This window comes from Acipenser ruthenus, chromosome 15 (assembly GCF_902713425.1).
Source record: "Acipenser ruthenus chromosome 15, fAciRut3.2 maternal haplotype, whole genome shotgun sequence".
Lineage (NCBI taxonomy): Eukaryota > Metazoa > Chordata > Actinopteri > Acipenseriformes > Acipenseridae > Acipenser > Acipenser ruthenus.
Genome location: NC_081203.1, coordinates 23,522,201 through 23,541,951, shown reverse-complemented (window position 1 = coordinate 23,541,951; position 19,751 = coordinate 23,522,201). Strand labels below are relative to the sequence as shown.

Genomic DNA, 19,751 nt, shown 5'->3' with positions numbered 1-19,751 from the left:
GCTGTGCGCTGTGCGCTGTGCGCTGTGCGCTGTGCGCTGTGCGCTGTGCTGTGTGCTGTGTGCTGTGTGCTGTGCGCTGTGCGCTGTGCGGTGTGCTGTGTGCTGTGTGCTGTGTGCTGTGTGCGGTGTGCTGTGTGCTGTGTGCGGTGTGCGGTGTGCGGTGTGCGGTGTGCGGTGTGCGGTGTGCGGTGTGCTGTGTGCTGTGTGCTGTGTGCTGTGCGCTGTGCGGTGTGCGGTGCGTTGTGTGTGTGCTGTGTGCTGTGTGCGGTGTGCGGTGTGCGGTGTGCGCTGTGCGGTGTGCGGTGTGCGGTGTGCTGTGCGTTGTGTGTGTGCTGTGTGCTGTGTGCTGTGTGCTGTGTGCTGTGTGCTGTGTGCTGTGTGCGTTTATTTTGTTAAACGTGTGCCAACAGCACTTTAATTGCAGCTTCTTGTCTCGGAGTCTCTTTCCTGTCGATACCATCTTGGGCCACAGGAGTTCCCTGTGTGTTTTTAGTTTTATGAGGGTTCATTTATATTGGTTGACAGGTTCAGGAGACTTACCTGCCTGACAATCATTTTGCCTTCCATTCGACTGTATCACTCAGCAGTGCATTCAGTCCAAATGTACTCTCAACACAGTCAAAAAGGACATGTTTCTGCTAACCAGTGGGGACAGGAAAAACCTATTATTTCTCCAATGAAAAGCAACGACTTTCAATTACATTGACTCAAATAAAAAAAGAAATCAGTTAGGAAAAGCATACATATCACAGTTCCCTGTACAATAACTGCCTCTTGCCAAATTTTTTAATGTTTTGCTTTTATCTTTTCACTTTTTTCCCCAAAAGGCATTGTGTGTGAGTCATGCTCTGCTGCGCCCCAGGGCCGACATCCTAACACCCAGAGCCTGCTTGAGGCCTGGTTGGACGGATGTTAGAGTCAAAAGCAGCTGGTTAGTGATGACATTTTTATGGGGTGATAAGCAAAAGCAGTCCCTCCTGATTCCCTGAGGTGGAGGGTGGGATGCAGAGCTATGTCAATTGGGTCAAGGAGGAATGGAGAACAGCCAGAAACCTTGTTTCAGCATGATTTGGTAAACTTTTACTTCCTGTGTCAGACACACAGTGTAACAGGCCCTGCCAGACACAGAAAGTGATGGTAGCAGGAAGAAGGAATTGTTACAGTTGGTGCTTGAAAAACCTGTATTTCACTAATTATCTTCAGCACAACCAAAAAAGGGGGTGGGCTGATATTGTTGCTTAAGTAGGGAAGAAAGTCGATTTTAAAACCTTGGTTATCTAATTATTTTGATTTTAAAGTACCACCAGTTGACACCTTATTTGCTTAAACAGACATTCCTTTACTCTCTCTCCTCCTAGTTCTCTGCTGCATTAGTACCATATCTGGGATGGATTAGGGCACATCTAAGCACAGTCATAACTTACTTGACTGGAGCATGCAGAGTTATACAATCTTTGCTGCCAGGACACTGTCATTTTGTTTGCCGATTAACTTAAAACAACTGAAATATGCTTCCTTCAAAGTTTAAACACAATAAACAAAAAAAGTGGTGGTTTTCAGAGTAAAAAAAAAACCAAACAAACAAAAAAACACGTTCTGAACAAGCACAGCCTCCCAGCCCGTTTAATTCAAAACAGCTGGGAGGGCTGGTAATATAAACAGCAAACCAACTGATAACATATTGACAATTGACTTCACCTTAAATGTTTTAGTTTCAACTTGCTAGTGTAAACATGGTATAAAACACACACATTCGGAATTACATAGGAGTTTCCACAAAGACTGGGAGTAAACCTCTAAAGACCCTAGCAACAAGCGCAAGAGCAAAGTACATTTTTATTGGTGCAGATGTGCAACAGACATCTGACTTAAATATGCAAATAACCAGGGAAACGGAACCATAACAAACTAAAGAGACATCTATAAGTGTAAACATAAAAAATAAATATTTCCTACTTCTAAAACACATTATTTATTAACATTATTTGATTTTAACTTTAATTCTGTCTGAGCAGCACAGCAGAGCCCTAACCCTAACCCAGTACCTTCTGATTTGCTGTGATCTTGAATTTTGGGCAAAACAAAGGTACAAAAATGTATATCATTTTTAAAAGTAGGATAAATGGAATAGATGATGCCAGGCCATTAGATCAATCAGCTATCATATAGTGTACTGTAGGATCCCTAACTAAAAGTGTAATTTTATTGTAGGACCATAATATTTAAACAAACTTAATTTGTTCGAGTTCTTAGGAGTGATGTAAAAAATACTCTATTTAAACCACTCTTATTAAAGAACTACATTTCTTCTTAACATTTTGACATTATTTCAATTTTTGAATTTAGAGTGCCCAGTTATTTTACCCCTGATTTTCTCTCAAACATGCACTGCCCTGCAACCACACGGCCATGCTTTTTACCAGGTGAGCCACTTGGGGACCCCTGAGAAAGTTTACTTTCCAGCTTTCTCATCTCACTTCTCATGCATGCACAGTGGTATGCCTGTGAAGACGCAATCGTATTGAACTAGCAGAGGTTAAAAGTGAAGTGCTAGATTTCTTACTTTAATGTAACTCGCCAGGAAACATGTTGATATAATAATGTTTCAGATGCAGATGTGTAACTGTATACCGTCTTCAATGCTCCACTGATTCATTGTCTACTGATTGGTCTTAACCTATAAACTAGGACCACAAAAGTCTTCCCTGAAAAACAAGGTTATGAGATATGAGCTCGAAAACAGACAGAGTCCCTTTTGTACTGTTGTGAAGACACTCAGTTGCAATGACAGTGATTAGTGCCCAGCCTCAGTCTGTTACACTTGAAACTTTTCCACTATTTTCTTTATTTGAATACTATGTTTTGTAAATGTGCAATCCCATGTTAGTAAACTTCAACAAATTATTAATAAATTATACATTAAAAACATTACCCTTTATCTTGCAGTTATAAATTATATGACTAAACCATCGTGTCAGTACTTCACATGTTCTAGTAGGTATTACATAATGCACTTTACCAATAATCAACAAAGCTACAAACTGAAAAAAGTATTTGCACAAGAGCATCTGGTTGAGTAGCCTAACTACACAGTTAGGGTACTGAGAAAATATGGCAATGTTAAAATCATCAGTCCAGCCATTACTTTAGATGACACCAAGACTCTCTATAACTCACTTAAGTTGGCTTCACCTTTGTTATGGACTTTACTGTGCCACTATTGTCATTTCCAATAACCAATATGTGTAGAAATACACTAAAACAGTAGACATAGAAACAATCTATTTCCAAGCAGCAAGGATATTAAAAAAATATTCAGTGAGTCATTAATCAAAACTGTAAGGGACTCTCCCATTGCCCACAGTAACTGACCACCACACACCTACAAGCTCCCAGTATAACTCATCTCAAACCTGCACTTTTGACTTTCCACAGTGCACAGACCTTCTTACAAAACACTGGCAAAATAAAACAGCTCAAAATAAACACACATTGACTGTAGCATATTCAATCGTCATCTGAAAAGTAGAACCATTTCCAAATACAGTAGACAGTGTAGTACAATTTTTGTTCTCTTGCATGCACATACACCCATGTGTTTGACTACTTAGCTTGATATTACTTTAATAAACAGTTAAGACCTTTGTTTTCCAATGTTTCCATTTCGCATGGATCTTAGTGCTCTCACACACACACACACACACACACACACACAAACACTAAACACATAAAATCCATTGTCCGGTTTTGTGTCTTTTTAACTTCAGTCAGCAGGCATATCCCAAGATCTGAATCAAAGCACGTAGCTATGAAATCAGATACATCCATTGGGAATATCCCAAAATAAAACCCTCTGTTCCTCCATATCTGTCTTCATATAAATAAGATATTACCACAGGCAAACTATAACATGGGAAATGGCCTTTTCAGCATTACAAACACACCAAATGATTCTTGGCAGCATATTAGTCAAGGGGGTTTGTGGTGGAATGCATAAATAAATCATTTTTAGAGGTGGATCAGATATCTTCCCTCCCCCCAACAAAAATAAACAGGGTTAGGCAGCAAAAAGCTGACTCAGGGCCTTACTACAGGAAATCATTTTTTGTTTGTCTGCATATTTAGGTCATTTTTTTATGATTTTCATTTTTCATTCGGAACAGGGGGTTCCATGAGACAGGTTTTTTGACCAGAGTTCAAATCTGGCTTCAATTTCTGTTAGGTTTATTACTTAGCACTTGGAATGGGGAATGTGTCAGTATGTGGCAGCTTTCCACCTTTTACTTTAAACTATCATTACAGGTCCAGGCCCTGAAACTTTGCAGTGCATATTTTTAACCCTGTAATTCTCCACTGAAAAATATCTTTCATAACATGCTGATGGGTTTCAAAGGGGAATACCCTGAATACATCAAATCAAAAGGGTTCTAAAGAGTTTTCTTTTCATGGAAAATATAACTTTTAAGTATTGCTTTTTAAGTTCTCACAAATAATGTTCCTGGAGTAGGCCAACACTACATGTTTTGATGCTGTTGGAAATAATGATTTGTGTAGTAGTGACACAGAAAAGAACAATGCATACATTAGTGTACCATTCAGGCTTTGAGCATCAATTTCTGCATTGCACTCAGTTTCATATTCTATCATCAGACAAACCACCATCAATAAGTCACATAATAAAGACTGCGCATTTTATGTAAATGCTAATGGCAATACTGATATTTCTTTACAAAAACCCTGAAAACCAGCTAAAAAAAATTGCCTGAAATTGTCCAAACACTTTCTGTTAAGGATTATCATGACCAACCTAAAAAAAAATGACTTCCTTTAATGCTGGCATGACTAAAATTGCTGGATTTGTATACCTCAAACAGATGAGCACAATCAGCTATCTTACATAAAAAAACCTACTAGTAAACATTTCAAGTTTTTCTTTTTTTATTTAGAATGCCAAATTATTTCACCCCTGATTTTCTCTCTAATTTAGAATGTCCAATTACACTCCTTCACCACAACAATTCCCCTATGACACACAGGAGAACTGAAGGTCAGTGGACATCCTTCAGTCCTTTGACCAAGCCAATTGCCTCTTTACACAGAGGAGCCTGAGAGAGAGCCAACATGATACTCCTTGTGGAATCCACTTTGCACAGCCAGGACGCAAACCTATGTTCCCCTGACTCATGTGACCGTGCCTTTAGCATAGGAGCCTCCTTGAACCCTTTCTTTCTTTCTCATCTTTTTTTAAATGTTTTAATTTGGTCCCTAATTTGGTCCTGCAGTGAGTGACAGTATTGAAATAGTCAACAAGACTGACACATATGTCATGTTCCTGTAAACAGCTTTAACAAACACTCAAGCAAATTAGCTAGCTGCAGAGGCTAATTAGTGAAAATGGATTAGGCCATCCCACTGTTCTGTTTAGTTTAGGCAGCCTCTTCTGGTTGACTCTGGGGACATTCCTGCGTCTCCCACTCCCCTTTAAATGCTGATGACAATCTGTTAAGAAGACACGCCAACATGAATTGCTTTCACCTAAAAATACAATGATCTATCTCAGTGTAGCAAGTATTTTTAGCCCGTACAGCTATTGGCTGAACAAGGTATGAGTTTTAAAGCCTGTCAGCAAGGCCCTTCGCATCACCTGATTAGTTACTGTACTGCACTGTACTGTATGTTAAAAATGACTCAAATAGATCACCTACTCTTGTCAGTAAGGGATTTAGTCAATCTTGTGACTGGGTATTAGTTAAAAAAAATCTAAGGCACATTATTGTATTCACTATATATTATATGGAGACCTTAAAGTGTTACTGAAGAGGCTGTAGGTTTTAAAACACAATGCATTACTTTCCCTTTCTTGTATGTATTCCTGCAATATCTTTTTCAATATAATAGTGATTGTTTTGATAATTTTATTAATATATCCCTAGTCATAAATCAGTTTTGAGTAGTTATTTTTGTTTTACATCAGTTATGCATCGGGTCTTCATTTAAAAGAAAAATAATAATAATAATAATCACGTCACAGGTGGAGGGTCTGGCTCTCTAATAACTATTTACAGAAAGCAAACACAAAGCCCCCAGACAAAATCAAATTAACACACACGTTCTCATGTGTAGGGCCTCAGCCCTGCCACAGGGCCATATTTTGAGTTTCTGACAGGAACACATTTTACATAATAAAACTATCAAACAGCAACAGAATCGTTTGACTGCCCTTACCTGTATGTTAGATTTATAGTTTTATAACATTAGAGCTGGTCTGTTTTTTTTTTAAATTTCCTTTCAGAAAAAATGTACTTGCCTAACTGTAACCACAAGACCAGTCATCACCACACTTAATACAGGTCACTCAGCCTCTCAGTCCATAGCTATAACCACTAGACCATTGCTGTTTCCCAGTCCACAGCAGTGATTCAACAACCTTAACCATATAGACCACAGTGCAGCTCCTCAACTCAACAACAACACAGTATCTTTTAGTCCACATCATTAATGGTTAGATCCTGTTGCCTCCCAGCCTCTCAGTGCAGGCTGTTGGGTGATGCTTCACCACAAAGCCCGCCAGTCAAGGAAGCCATATGAAGAGGAAGCTTTACTGCTAAAACTAATCAAATAGCAATAATGGAAAGTTTAACCTGACATGGTAAGCCCATGACATTTTGAAATAATCAGTTATGAACCATTCTGTAATGAAACAAGGTCATTCCACTTTCTATCTGCACCATGAACCTTGAGTTGCTAAAAAAAAAGCTGAGGATTTTGCATCTGTGAATTTCCAGTGTGGGCCAAGAAGGGTTAAACTGAACTGTTGTCTGCTTTGCACGACATGATATGACATCACATGAGAGAGTGGATATCTCCACTCTGCATCCCTGCTTCACTGAAACTCGCCTCTTTCAATATTTACAGATGCAGCGGCACCTATTAATGACATCATCAACTTCAGTTTAGGCTTGATAACAGAAAAACCCCAGTGGGTGGAATTAACAGTAGGCGCATACACATTCAGCAAATGTTCTGCACAGACTGACCCACTTTCCAGCATGTTGCACAAAGGCACAATTTTAGCTTAATTCACTGTTTTCATGTACTGTCACAAAAGCCCTATAAAAATGTTTGTTGTTGTATTTTGTTTTCACCTTTCAGTGCTGTCCCCATTTTACCCCAATTTACTAGTGCTGATGGAGACTGAGGCACAAGGATGCCACATAACAAGACAATGATGGAATTAAATTCTTATTCATACTAAATACTGGAGAGATGACAGGCACTGTCAGGACAGGGCAAGCAGACCAAACACAGTTGACATGCATTGTACCATTATTTAAATTGTACCCACTGGTGTGCATCGTGCTGATAATTTGTTTTGGGAGATAAAATAAGAAAAAAAGGGCCTGCTTTTTAACATCAAGTCAGGGTGAACTTTCCTCTCACTTCATAATAGGGTAATGTGGGTGTTTCTTAAGAATTTAGTGGTCACAAAACCTGGGCATGATTCCTCTATCAGTGTTTGTGAGAAGGGTTGATGTTAGTTTAATTGAGTTTACAGACGATGATAATTTTTTTTTTATTAGACTATATGTACTGTATGTGTTTAAGGGTCATATTTTAGATGTTTTCCATGATGAACAAAATAATCACTAGCAAGAAATAACTAAATTGTACAAAGGAGCAGTTCATTGGCTGTTCTGAGTACCGTTAGTTTTCTAGTTTTAAACTTTTCAAACGGTTTAGTTCTTTTGAACTTGCTTGAAGACAGACTTCTCAACAAAAACTTTTTTTGTTGTTTTTTTTGTTTTGCTTTTCTTTTTTTTGTGAAATGGGATAAAAGTGGCCGTACATTTCTTTTTGTTTAGCTGGTCATAAACTTCAGTACACTAGAGGGTGCTGTCGCTTACTAACATAAAGACACTTTGGATGTCATTCAACTCTTCAATGATAGTCAAAGCCCCTTAACACACACAATTTGAGTACTTGCAATGACAACATCTCAGAATGATCGATAACATCATAAAAAGGCAGGGGGACATAAACCTTTGCAGTATTGTTTATAGGAAGCCACCATTAACGATCTCCACTTCCTCCAGTCTGATTAAACTACACTGCTTCCTAGATGTCTGGCAGAAATACAATCAGATGCTACTTGGTGCCACTATAACAGCAGTTTCACAATTTAAGTACACAGTATATTTAAAAAAAAAAAAAAAAACATTTGAAAAATATTTGTTTAAAATTAAGCTAAAAACCGTGAATCTAAATGTGTATGGTGGAGGAGTAGGAGGAAGTGTGTGTGTGTGTGTGTGTTGGTGGTGGTGGTGGGGAGGGAGGGGGGGGAGTATTTGGGTTTCCAGGTGACTTTCCATTTAGAGGTAGACAGAGTGTGACAGGAAATGAGATCACTTCCTCTCCTCAGCTATAAACAGAATGTAGGGGAAGTGAGAGTGAACTGATAACCCTTTATGAGATATGAAGTGCATTAATAATGAATCAGAGATCTGTTGTTTTTAGGCAGCACTGAAAATGCAGGTACATTTCTACCATTGTATAGTACATTCACTCTGGTTGTATACAAATAAAACCAGGTGCCTAAATCCAAAAATAGTACCATACTTTATATATAACCTATTTACATGCTTCTTATTAAAATTTTGAACATTCAAAAACAAAAAAATCACTACCGGTACTTCTTTTTATGGTAGCACAGGCTTGCTACCTAAATAGTTGTGATGTTTTTAAAAGGGGCCCAGTCTTGGGATTATGTCAGTAGCAGCACATAGATAATGTAACATAAATCCATGTGCATACAACAATTGTGTTATAAATAAATAGATCCACAATTAAGTTAATTGATCTACAGTTGGCAAATTATGGTACAGACATAAGTGGAGATGCAGCATCTGTAGTATTTGTAGTGTTTGACCAGGTGTTGACAGAAGAGTCAAGTAAGGCTATAGGTGCTTAAGCATGTGTGTTGGAGAGACGGTTTCATGCTACAGGTCTGGACCTGAGAGCTGGTACTGACAGAGTGATAGACAAGCTCTGCTACCAACAGTGTGTGACAGTAGTATGGGAGTCGTGTTTCCACTTTAAAAGCTGTGGAGGTACATTTTGTTTATCATTTGTAATTGTATATCCTGTTTCGTGTGATCGCTGCCAGTCTGCTTGACCACCTACACTACTATCAGACTCATCAAGCAGGCAGTCGTAAACAACAGTCATATGAGTACGTACTTAGTAATAGTAGGTTTCATTCAGAAACTGGGTTTTAAAACCCCTGGATTTCACATGATGTGTTTCAGCACTGACATACAGTAATTCCAAAAGACGTGTATTTATTTATAAGAGATCAGTTACACTGCAATTAGAATTGTATTACAAATATAGTGATACCATGTTAAACTGCCATGTGTATTTTACAAAACTAAAGTGCTTTCATTGGTCATTTTAAATTACACTTTAATTCCACATGTAGTTACGTAAATATAAGTTATTATTTATTTACCTTAATATGGAGTTTAAACACAATTAGTATCATGAAATGTTACCTTTTCCTGTTAAGAATAAACTATTCCCTGAAAACTAGCCATCCATGTTCATGTGCTGATATAATTAAAAGAATGTTTAAAATTCATGAATTCTAGTTAACATACAGTATTCAAATATCACAATATGAGCAGTCTTTTCCAGTTGTCTCTGAACACATTCATTCAATCTGTGAGGGATCAATAACTATTCATCGTTTCCAGGCAATATTTAAATGACACAGGGCCCTGTTTAGCAACAAGGGGCAAAGCAAATTTTCTTAAAGGAATAAAACAGTTTTAACTGTACAAATCTAGCAAGGAATTACTGAGAACAATATTTTACATGCCCTTAGCTACAACTAAGTGTTCTTATGCTAATTTTATACAGTACCATTAAATCCCTTTTTTCCTTTTAGAAAATGTGTCTTTGACTCTGCACTTGCCTGTGAGCTTCCATAAAGATATAGGTACCATTAAAGAAAACGATTGCTAATTCTGTACTTCCGACCTGTTTTGTGCTCACAAGACTCTTATATAAGGGCGAATACTAAACACTTCGCATCTCAAACTGTGATAAACCAACTCAGACTGGTAGGTCTGGGATGCTGTCCAGGTAACTCTCAAGAAGGCGCCAGCAATGGGCATCAAATCATCCAATTGGTCTCCATTACCCTTCCTAAACTGAGTCACCCATATACAAGAACACATTTTAGCCCATGGCAAGCGTTGCAAGCTGAATGAAAGCCTTCCCATTATTGAAACTTCAGAATCTCATTGGCATCATGAAATGCCAATAAATATAGCTTCAACCGAGTCAAGATTTAAACAAGGCACTTTTAGTGGCTGTTCCTTTGGTTGTGTAGTACCAAAGATATAAGAGAAAGATGTTCTATTTGTGTGTATAAAGTCCAAACTAAAAGCTTCACTTGTTCACTCAGGTTTACGGTGTTTAAGCCTAATGTTCTTGAAGTCTGGGGATATGGTCATGACTGGCAGGATGGGTTGGTGTTTGTTATCCGATTTCATTGTAAAGCATTTTGATGGTTTTATTCTTTTTCATGGTAAAATTGTGAAGTTCATTGGGATAATGTATAATTAGTATCATTGTTCTATGTTGTGGTAATTGCCTGTGTGACACTTTCTACAGGTTTTGTGGTTAAGCACGGATTAACAGTGGAGAAATATTTCCCTATGACTAACCAGATGAATAAACAGAAATTGCATCGATGTTATGTAGGACTATCTGTAATTCTTTTCACAATACAGAGGGCCAAATGATGTGTTGCAAGACTTTTGTATACAATAAAATAATCAAAGACTGCCTGTAGTGTACAATCATCGTTTAATATAGTTTAACATAGTTTTGATTTTGAACTTGCCTGTTCTTTGCACTGTCTAAATATTATTACTACAAATTGATTGCAATCTTATGGAAAGAACCTCAATTTATCAATACAGAATGTATTTTTACGGTGAGATAAAATCTAAACACCAAAACACTGTCGCCGGTTCAAGTCCAGTCTATTCCACTGCCGTCCGTTGACGAGAGCTCCCAAGGGGCGGCGTACAATTGGCCAAGCGTCGCCAATTGTGGGGAGGGCATAGGTCAGCCAGGGTGTCCTCAGCTCACCACGCACCAGCGACCCCTGTAGGCTGGCTGGGCACCTGCGGGCTTGCGCTGTAGCTCTGAGGTGGGTGCATGACAGACCTGCAGAGTGAAAAGAAGTGGTCGGCTGATGGCACATGTTTCGGAGGACAGCATGTGTTCGCCTTCGCCGTTCCCGAGTCAGCGCGGGGGTGGTACCGGTGAGCTGAGTCTAAAAATAATACAAATGGCGATTTCAAATTGGGAGAAAAATGGGGCATAAATCAGTTGGCAACTACTAAATTTATAAAAAAGTAAAAATAAAAAAAATATTCAGTTGAAAAACATTTTAACAATTTTCTTTAATTCTTTATTCTTTTAAAATTCAATAAAAGAAAATGATGAATGCAATTGTAGATATGATATTTACCTATAATAAAGAAGCACACATTGGGCAAGATTCTCCAAAAACCATATTATTTTTTTTTATTAGATTTTTTTGTAACAAATGGGTATTTAAAATGCAAGTATGAAAACTCTTTAGGTGAACCTGTTAAGGTTTATGAGATTTGCTTGGATATTTTTGAGGTACACCATGTTATCTTAATACTAATCAGCATACTTAAATTGTGGGAGTGTCTACTAATTATAATTTTCTTGAGGAATAATCAAACTTGTGTCTGTGGTTGTCCAAGTTCAAGGCTGGAAGCAAAAAATGTCAGGGTTTGAAGTTGCAGGTAATAGTACATGAGAACCGATACTGTTTATCCAAACATAAACACTTAGGCCAATGAATTCAAGCAGAACTAATGACATACTTATGTTAATCATAATATGAAAATATATAGTGCTATATTATAAATTATGATTAATAAAAACATGTCATATATTCATGTTTTAAAACGGATTAAAGTAACATCAAATACTTTAAAGAGTAAGCAGCTGCAATCATTCTAAGTGGTTCTGGGTTCTGTTGCTCCAATAATTAATTATTATATTTGTCCTCTATATTGGTCTTCACTTCACTTAGAGCTTACTTTGGCCTTCCTCGTTCCATTCAAATCATGTGACGATATGACCTTTCAACTCTGCCAGGGAATAGTCTGTCATTCCCACTTACTCTATGTATGTAAACATTTAGAGAAATAGTATGTTGGGCAGGTTTTAAAGTCATATAGGATAATCTAGACGAAGATAAATAAATGTATGTTAAGTGGAGACATATCATAACATGGTTAATATGTCAATTCATTTGGTTCAGCCATGACCCTTAATGTAGTTAGAAATGTATGTCAAAACACCCACCATCTCCTCTGCAAAGACATTACTGTAAGGTACCCAGATTGTGACATCAAGTGAAGGAAGTGCAGTAGTGGTTTGGTGGAATTTCCATTTCTTGTTGAAGTATCAAAAAGAGATGGAAATTGATATTGACCAGTCCTACATTAGGCAAACTATGCAACTTGCATTCTAATGAGGCAGTGATGGTATTGGTAATGTACAGACAGGTATGGTAAAACACTGTAAAAAAAACAAAAAAAAAAACATGATTGATAAACTGCAAAATCATGGATAAAATCGACCATGGTAACAAAAAAAAAAAAAAAAATCTAAGAATTGCTGCCTTTAACCAGTACAATTACGTAAATTATTTTATTTTGTGAGTTAAGATTTGATGTAGTTGGGTTATTTTGTTCACAGGATACAAAACTACTTTAAGAACTCTTAATCGTCTTTAATATAGGTCTGCTTGAAAACATTACTAACTGTATAATAACTGTGGATTAAAAGTAGTTCATAGTAAAATCTGGAATGGTTTAAATATCTGTATAACAAGGCTACCTTTTTAGTTATCTAAATCTAAGTTTAAAATAAAACGGTATTTAAAAGGCTGTTTTTCAGACTTTTTAGTAACAAGTACATCAGATATATTGTTGTCAATGCTGTGAAATAAAAATGTCATCAGTATTGTGAAATAAGTAATCACCATGACCCAAAGTGTGACTATATCCTATAAAACACTCAGTAACCTATACTATATCATGTCATTACCAAGCCTCATCATAACTGGAAAAACATTTCTCTAGTTATGTGTAAAAATGGAAGTGTGACATACAGTGATACAGAGAAGCAGATCTACTAAAGCCCATCAGGCTGGGAATCAGAATTTGTTATACAATTCACATGTTGTTTTGCAATTCTTGAATTTTTACTTTTGAAACCCTTTAACCCTTTTTACAGTGGTAAATTTCTCCATAAGCAGAACAAGTTCACAAAAATCTAAAAACAGAGATGTTGAAAGATACTATATGGTTTAACCCATGAGTCACCCTCCCCATAACAAACACATCACAAAAATGCGCTTATAAGGATGGAAACCTAACATACAGTATGGCTGTGACTCACGGCTCATGCCCACAGAGTGGTTATGATTAACAGCAGGTGAGAGTGACAGTGCTGAAGGTGTTTGGAGGGGGAAGACCTGTACTTTCCACAGTGTCTGATGAAGCTTATACAACAAACCTCACAAATCAGAGAACGAAGCACTGTTCATTTCTAACAAGTGAAATTCCCCGGCAACAGCACCTTTTAATTCTTTAATATTGTGAAACTTAGTATTCCCATATACATAACAGCACACTATGGAGTGAAATGGACAGGGTATATTTTACCCGGCAATAGCACTTTTCTATTGTTTAGTATTTAAACTTAAATCACGTGAAATAACTTTCAGTACTTTTTTGGCATTATGAACTGCTTTGAGCAACTCCGATCTATCCTGTTTATATTTTTGTCTGGAGTCCCTTTCATTTATTTTTTCATATATTTGTCCAGGTCTTGAAAAACGCATCTCTTTATAAATAATTTGCAAATATTAACTTATATTGTTACTAGTCATTTTACAAAAAAAGTTAACCCGAGTGTTGTTCTCCTCTGCTGAAAAGGTGGCGGTATTTGAATGACATGCTACTTCTTTTGCGGTAATCAGGTAAAGCTTGATTCCTGCAACCTTTTGAAAACAAGTCAGGGGTATTTTTAATAGCACTTTGATGACTGGTATTTTATTTCTTGGGACCTAAATTGAAAATACACTTACTTACAGGTATGGTAAAATGGTTTATAATTGAAAAAGACTACAGCCAAAAATACATGTACAACACTATGTAATGTAATCTATAATACTGCATCTTTATTCTCTTAGTTAATTAGTAATAGTAACGGCTGTGCATCTTTCTTTAGTCTATTTATTTGTTGTCATGGTTAATTTATGACAGCTTCTATTCACCAGCCACCCAAAAGTATACATTGTGTCTTGAGAACCACTGCTACAGTGCGGATTAATCTGCCTTCTAATTACAAATGTTTTTGGCACCAATTTACTCCGTTTTCAATAGGATTTCATTTCGCCCTATTTGGCTGGTTAGCAAAAGTGAGTTCCGCTCAGCAAACGCCTCCCTTGCAATGACAGATGTTGGAGATTACACAATATTCTCCCTGAAGCATGGGTCACTCAAGCCAAAAGGATTTCTTCCAGCATTCCTGAAGAATGACAAGGCATCTCAGCCTGATTCATTTAGTGGGCCTCACCTGCACTTATCCCCCGGAACACCGTGGGATAGGCCTCACAGAGAGAGGTGAACCAGCTTCCGTCCCCCAACTTTAAACAGATGGGCTCCAACTGAAGCCAAGGACATTGCCTAACACAAAGACACAAATGTTGGATTACATAAGAGATTTTCAATCAAACTTTTTATACAAATCGAGGAAGGAACATGGTAATAAAGCCAAACATTCATAAGAAGATTACAAAGTCTTTAACCTCTGTTGTTGTACCTCTTATTAGCATTCACAACATTATTGCTGCATCTGTGGAACAACTCTCCAAGGACAGAATCTTTTGCCAACCACTGTTCCAATTAAAAAAAAAGCATAATTAAATAGCAACTCTGTAAGCAGGGCTGCAGCAGTGAGCTACAACAGTTAATCTCTAAACAAGAAAACAAGCAGACTATAAAGAATCACTCAAAGGTGAATGAGAACCATGAACAGTGCAGTGAGTGCCACATTCCACTAAATAAGACTGACTTCTTGCTGGCTAATGTCTACAAAATAATATATACAATACAGTGTATAAACCACAGAGGATGCACAATCAGAAGATGTAGAGCAAGTGTTGACCGATACTTAATTAAAATATATTATTTTTTTATTATTATTATTATTATTAATTGTTTCTTAGCAGACGCCCTTATCCAGGGCGACTTACAATTGTTACAAGAAATCACATTATTTTTACATACAATTACCCATTTATACAGTTGAGTTTTTACTGGAGCAATCTAGGTAAAGTACCTTGCTCAAGGGTACAGCAGTAGTGTCCCCCTCCAGGGATTGAACCCACGACCCTCCGGTTAAGAGTCCAGAGCCCTAACCACTACTCCACACTGCTTGTTAAATATATCCAGTAAAGCAGAGCCCTATAGACATTCTGTGGCAACCTGCTTTATCTTTTCATGATCATATATTACAGAATATAATAGATGACCAAAACAAGGTATGTGTTTCATTCTATGATATAAAAAAAGGATTTTTGTAGATTGATAGCCATCTATTATAACATGGCTGCACCTCGTGCCTCACAACCCACCAAAGTCACGCCAATATCCAAAACAACCCAACCTGTTGTGTCTTTTTACTTAATTGTAAAAAGGGGTTTTTCAAACATCAGCAATTATTGCGGTATAGTAACGACAGCTTTAGTAGCAAGTGATTTTCAAACAGAATTTGTTAATAAAATCAATCCGATAATGCTTTGAAATTGAGTCGGTGAGGTCGTTAATTAACTAATTTCTCATTAAAAAGCTTAATTGTCGCAGGTCACGTACATCACTTCCTGTCTCAAGGACTAGATAAGGGGAACTTGTTAATCAAAATGCATACTAACGAGATCAAGAAAAACAAAGGGAAGCATACTTCGCTGTTATAGAAACAACTACTAACGTACAGGGAGACGGCTCTCCCACTCAGCAGCCAAAGGGAAATAAAAAATAATGGGAATACCTATGTTGTGTATAATTTACATTTGCTGCACTGTAACTGCTGCCACTCCCAGCAAAGGCATACTGAAGTTTGTTTATTCTATTTTTTAACACCAAAGAACTTAAATACTGTTTCAAGGTGAGTTATATGGTTTTTTGTTAATTAAAACTCTCCTTTCCTAAGTGTAAATTAACTCCTGATAAATTATGACAATTAACACAGATTTCCTTTTAAATTTCCATACAAACAAAAGAAACAGTCACAGGGAGCCCTGCTTGTTAAGATAGTAACATTATTTCGTAAATCTACATCATTTCACAAATCGCATTAGTATAATTATTTAATAACGAAATAGGCACAATGACCACTTGAAAATGCCAGAATCAATGCTACATACTGATTTGTTCATTATCACTGGAGTTATCTAAACTGTTTAACTCAACCTGGTTCTAAAGTAGTTCTTTATTGGATTATACCTATTAAACCTGAAGTGGAGTTTTAAATAGATCATTAGAATAGTGCCTTTTGTGTACCACGATTATGATAACCACATTCTCTAACATAGTCTCATAAGAGCATTTATTTAAGTAAGTCAAAACACCAAGGAGGGCTAGATTTGTATTACTTAAACTACACAGTTGAATAGGCCAAAGTCATTTGTCTGATGTTTTCAATTTCTGTTTAGTCTACCAGCTTAAATTCAAAATCCTTCAGAACATAGCTTATCCTGCCTATATACATGACATTAAGAGATTTTACATTTTAGTAAATGTCAGATATTTTTTCTTTATTATCCAGTGCACGTAATCATAACTTGAAGAAGCTGATTTAAGATCTACCACTGCAGACTTCTTTTCCAATAGACACTCTAAAGGGGCATTACAAGTGCCAATTAAGAGAGAAGAAAACACAGCAGAGGTCAAAACTGTGCAAAACAAGAACAGAATTCTTTCATTGACCAAAAAATCCCTTTGCCCCCTTGAAGTCAGGACTGTACGCTAATTAATGTTTTTTTGAATCAGGAAGCCTTAATGATGTAAGGCATTCATTTGACACTGTGGAGACAAATGGTTTAGCTTAACTGCCTCTTTCATTCCCCCCCCCCCCCCCGCCCATTAAATCTCTCTGTGTGGGTTGTTGGGGGGTTAACCACATGGGCTTAATACAGTTTTAGCATGCAAAGCCAGTGTTTGCAATAAATAAAACAAGTGGTTGATGCTTAGTGGGGGGTTTGGAGGTGCATTTTCTTAATAACTCTCCCATGCTCCCATGCTTTTGCTCCCTTCTTTATGAATGCAGTACTCCTAACTATCCATTTAATTATCAACTTGAATAATATCCTGGGCGAGGACAGCTGTCACATTATGTTAGTGACCCCATATCTAAACCAAGCATAGAACTAATGCAATTTGAGAGTACAGGTGTAATTACAGGTGTAATAGAATGTCATTGTATGGGTGTAATTCCTAGCGTCCATCTACATTAAATTCCATCAAAAGACAGTTGGCTTTATCTCTTCCAGTCTTATTTACAGACAGACATAACTGAACAGGGTCTGACTCAGGGCAATGAATCGATGTGATGGGTCACCAGAATTAACCCAATCTGCATTGATCCAAGAGTCAATACTGGTCAGCATGGTTGCTTAACCGCACAATCCAGATCCTAAATCTATTGATCCGTCAGTTCTGATGCTTAATCCACCAGGCTAGACCTCAATGTACATTTTTACAGTACAAGCAGGGAACAAAGGGCTAATAAATCAATACAAATATATCGGCCACAATGTACTGTAGCCATTACATAATGGTGCCAGCCTACCAGTAAGCAGGAAGACACCATTATTAAGTTATAGATATGCAGCAAAGTTATTGTAGCCGCAGCGATATAAACCCTTGCGATGCTGAAACCGTTACATATTTGCATTAGGGCCTATGTAAACAAAAACTGCTGCTGTTGAGACAATGCAATGTGGGGAACTCCCTGACAAAAGTAATCTGCCTTTGGACCTGAAATGGCATATTCATGCAAATATATATAACGGTTTCAGCATGTATCCACAAGGGTTTATACCGCCACGGCTACACTAACTTTGTAGATGCGTTGCTGCATATCTCATATCTGCAAAACAAACAATTGACAATGGTTTCATGCTTAATAATGATCATTTTAATGTGTGACTGTAAGAACTAACACATGAACACACTGTTGGTACTCTGGCTCTATTAAATGTTGTTTGTGTGTGCAATGCTTTCACCAAGAGGGTTGACCATATTAAAAATCCTTCGTTCCCTGTAAACTAAATTGAGCCATTCTCAATATACTCGACCCCTTTCTTTGCAACACAGCATTACAAATTAACTGAAAATATAGTACAGGGTTTACTCACCTGTCACAGCAATATATCAGAATTACAGTTTGATGTAGATTTTACAGTATATACAGGGAATGGAGTAACAAACAACAGTTAGTTTGTATAATTATAATTCTTAATGTCATTAACCTTACTGTAACCCTGTACTAAGGTATACAATTCTGAAAATATTTGCTACTGGTCTCATGTTTCCTGCCCTAACCCTAACCCTAACCCTAACCCTAACCCTAACCCTAAATGTAGATGAAATGTACTTATTATTATTATTATTATTATTACTATTATTATTAAGAAGAAGAAGAAGAATAGGTTAGACAACTGAGAAAATTCAGCCTGTGGCCTAAATCATAAAAATACAACCCTGAGAGATTATTGCATCCAACAACACTGGCTATCTCCCTTTTCCATCTTGGTTCAATTGAGGACACAACATAGACTGTCAGTATCTGAGAAGGAGCAAGCAGTAAAACTAATTTCTATGTTCAGGGAGCATATTAAATCAGTATATAGATGGAGCTTGATAAGCAGTGATGAGAGTGCTCATATGATACATCAGCTGGCGTCTCACTTAATGCTCAAGATAAACCCCACCGCTGAAAACAGAGATCAGACCTGCCAATGGCTAACAGAAAGAGAAAGGAAAAACAAGCAACTGAACACAAGGAACCTTTGGTTATGTGCAAAAATTACAACTCACTAAAAAGGCTTCTGTCTATAACTGTGTTTTATAACTCATCTGGTTTTATATGGCTTGTGATTTCACAATGGGATAATTCAACAATATTGAAAGATGGAGTTGCTAAACTATGGCTATGTTTCCATTAAAGATTTTATTTGATAAACCTATGTGCTAAAACAAAAACAAAAAAAATGGGACAAGCCTAATGTAATGTTATTTCCACAATACGCTTATCCATCCTCATGAAACTAACAACAAGATGCTGAGCAAGGGGAGGGGTGTGTAACATGCATCACAGGAACCCCAGCCTCAGGCTCTTTTTCATATGGGTGAAGTCAGCACAGTTCCAGTTTTTTTTCACTACAAATGGATATTAATGGCAACCATTTTTTTTTACTGATTAATGCCCACAACCTTGCCAAATCTTTGGATGTGCATAACTGTTAATTCGCTTTGACATTTCAATGGAAACATACCCTCAAAAAATCCTAAAAATAAATAAATAAATAGTTGTTGTGGGTTTGCCCTAAAGAAATCTACACG

The 19,751-nt window shown here is 37.2% G+C and overlaps 1 protein-coding gene across 2 annotated transcripts in view; it reads right to left on the bottom strand.

Moving 5' to 3' along the window:
- Window positions 1–10,914: 10,914 nt before the first annotated feature.
- LOC117421874 (DNA repair protein RAD51 homolog 2-like) overlaps window positions 10,915–19,751 on the bottom strand; it is a 175,604-nt gene continuing 166,767 nt past the window's right edge. For both annotated transcript variants that reach the window (XM_058987504.1, XM_058987505.1), the window contains exon 10: window positions 10,915–11,347. In XM_058987504.1, the coding sequence (XP_058843487.1) occupies window positions 11,157–11,347 (191 nt within the window). In that variant the 3' untranslated portion in view covers window positions 10,915–11,156. The remainder of the gene's footprint in view (window positions 11,348–19,751) is intronic.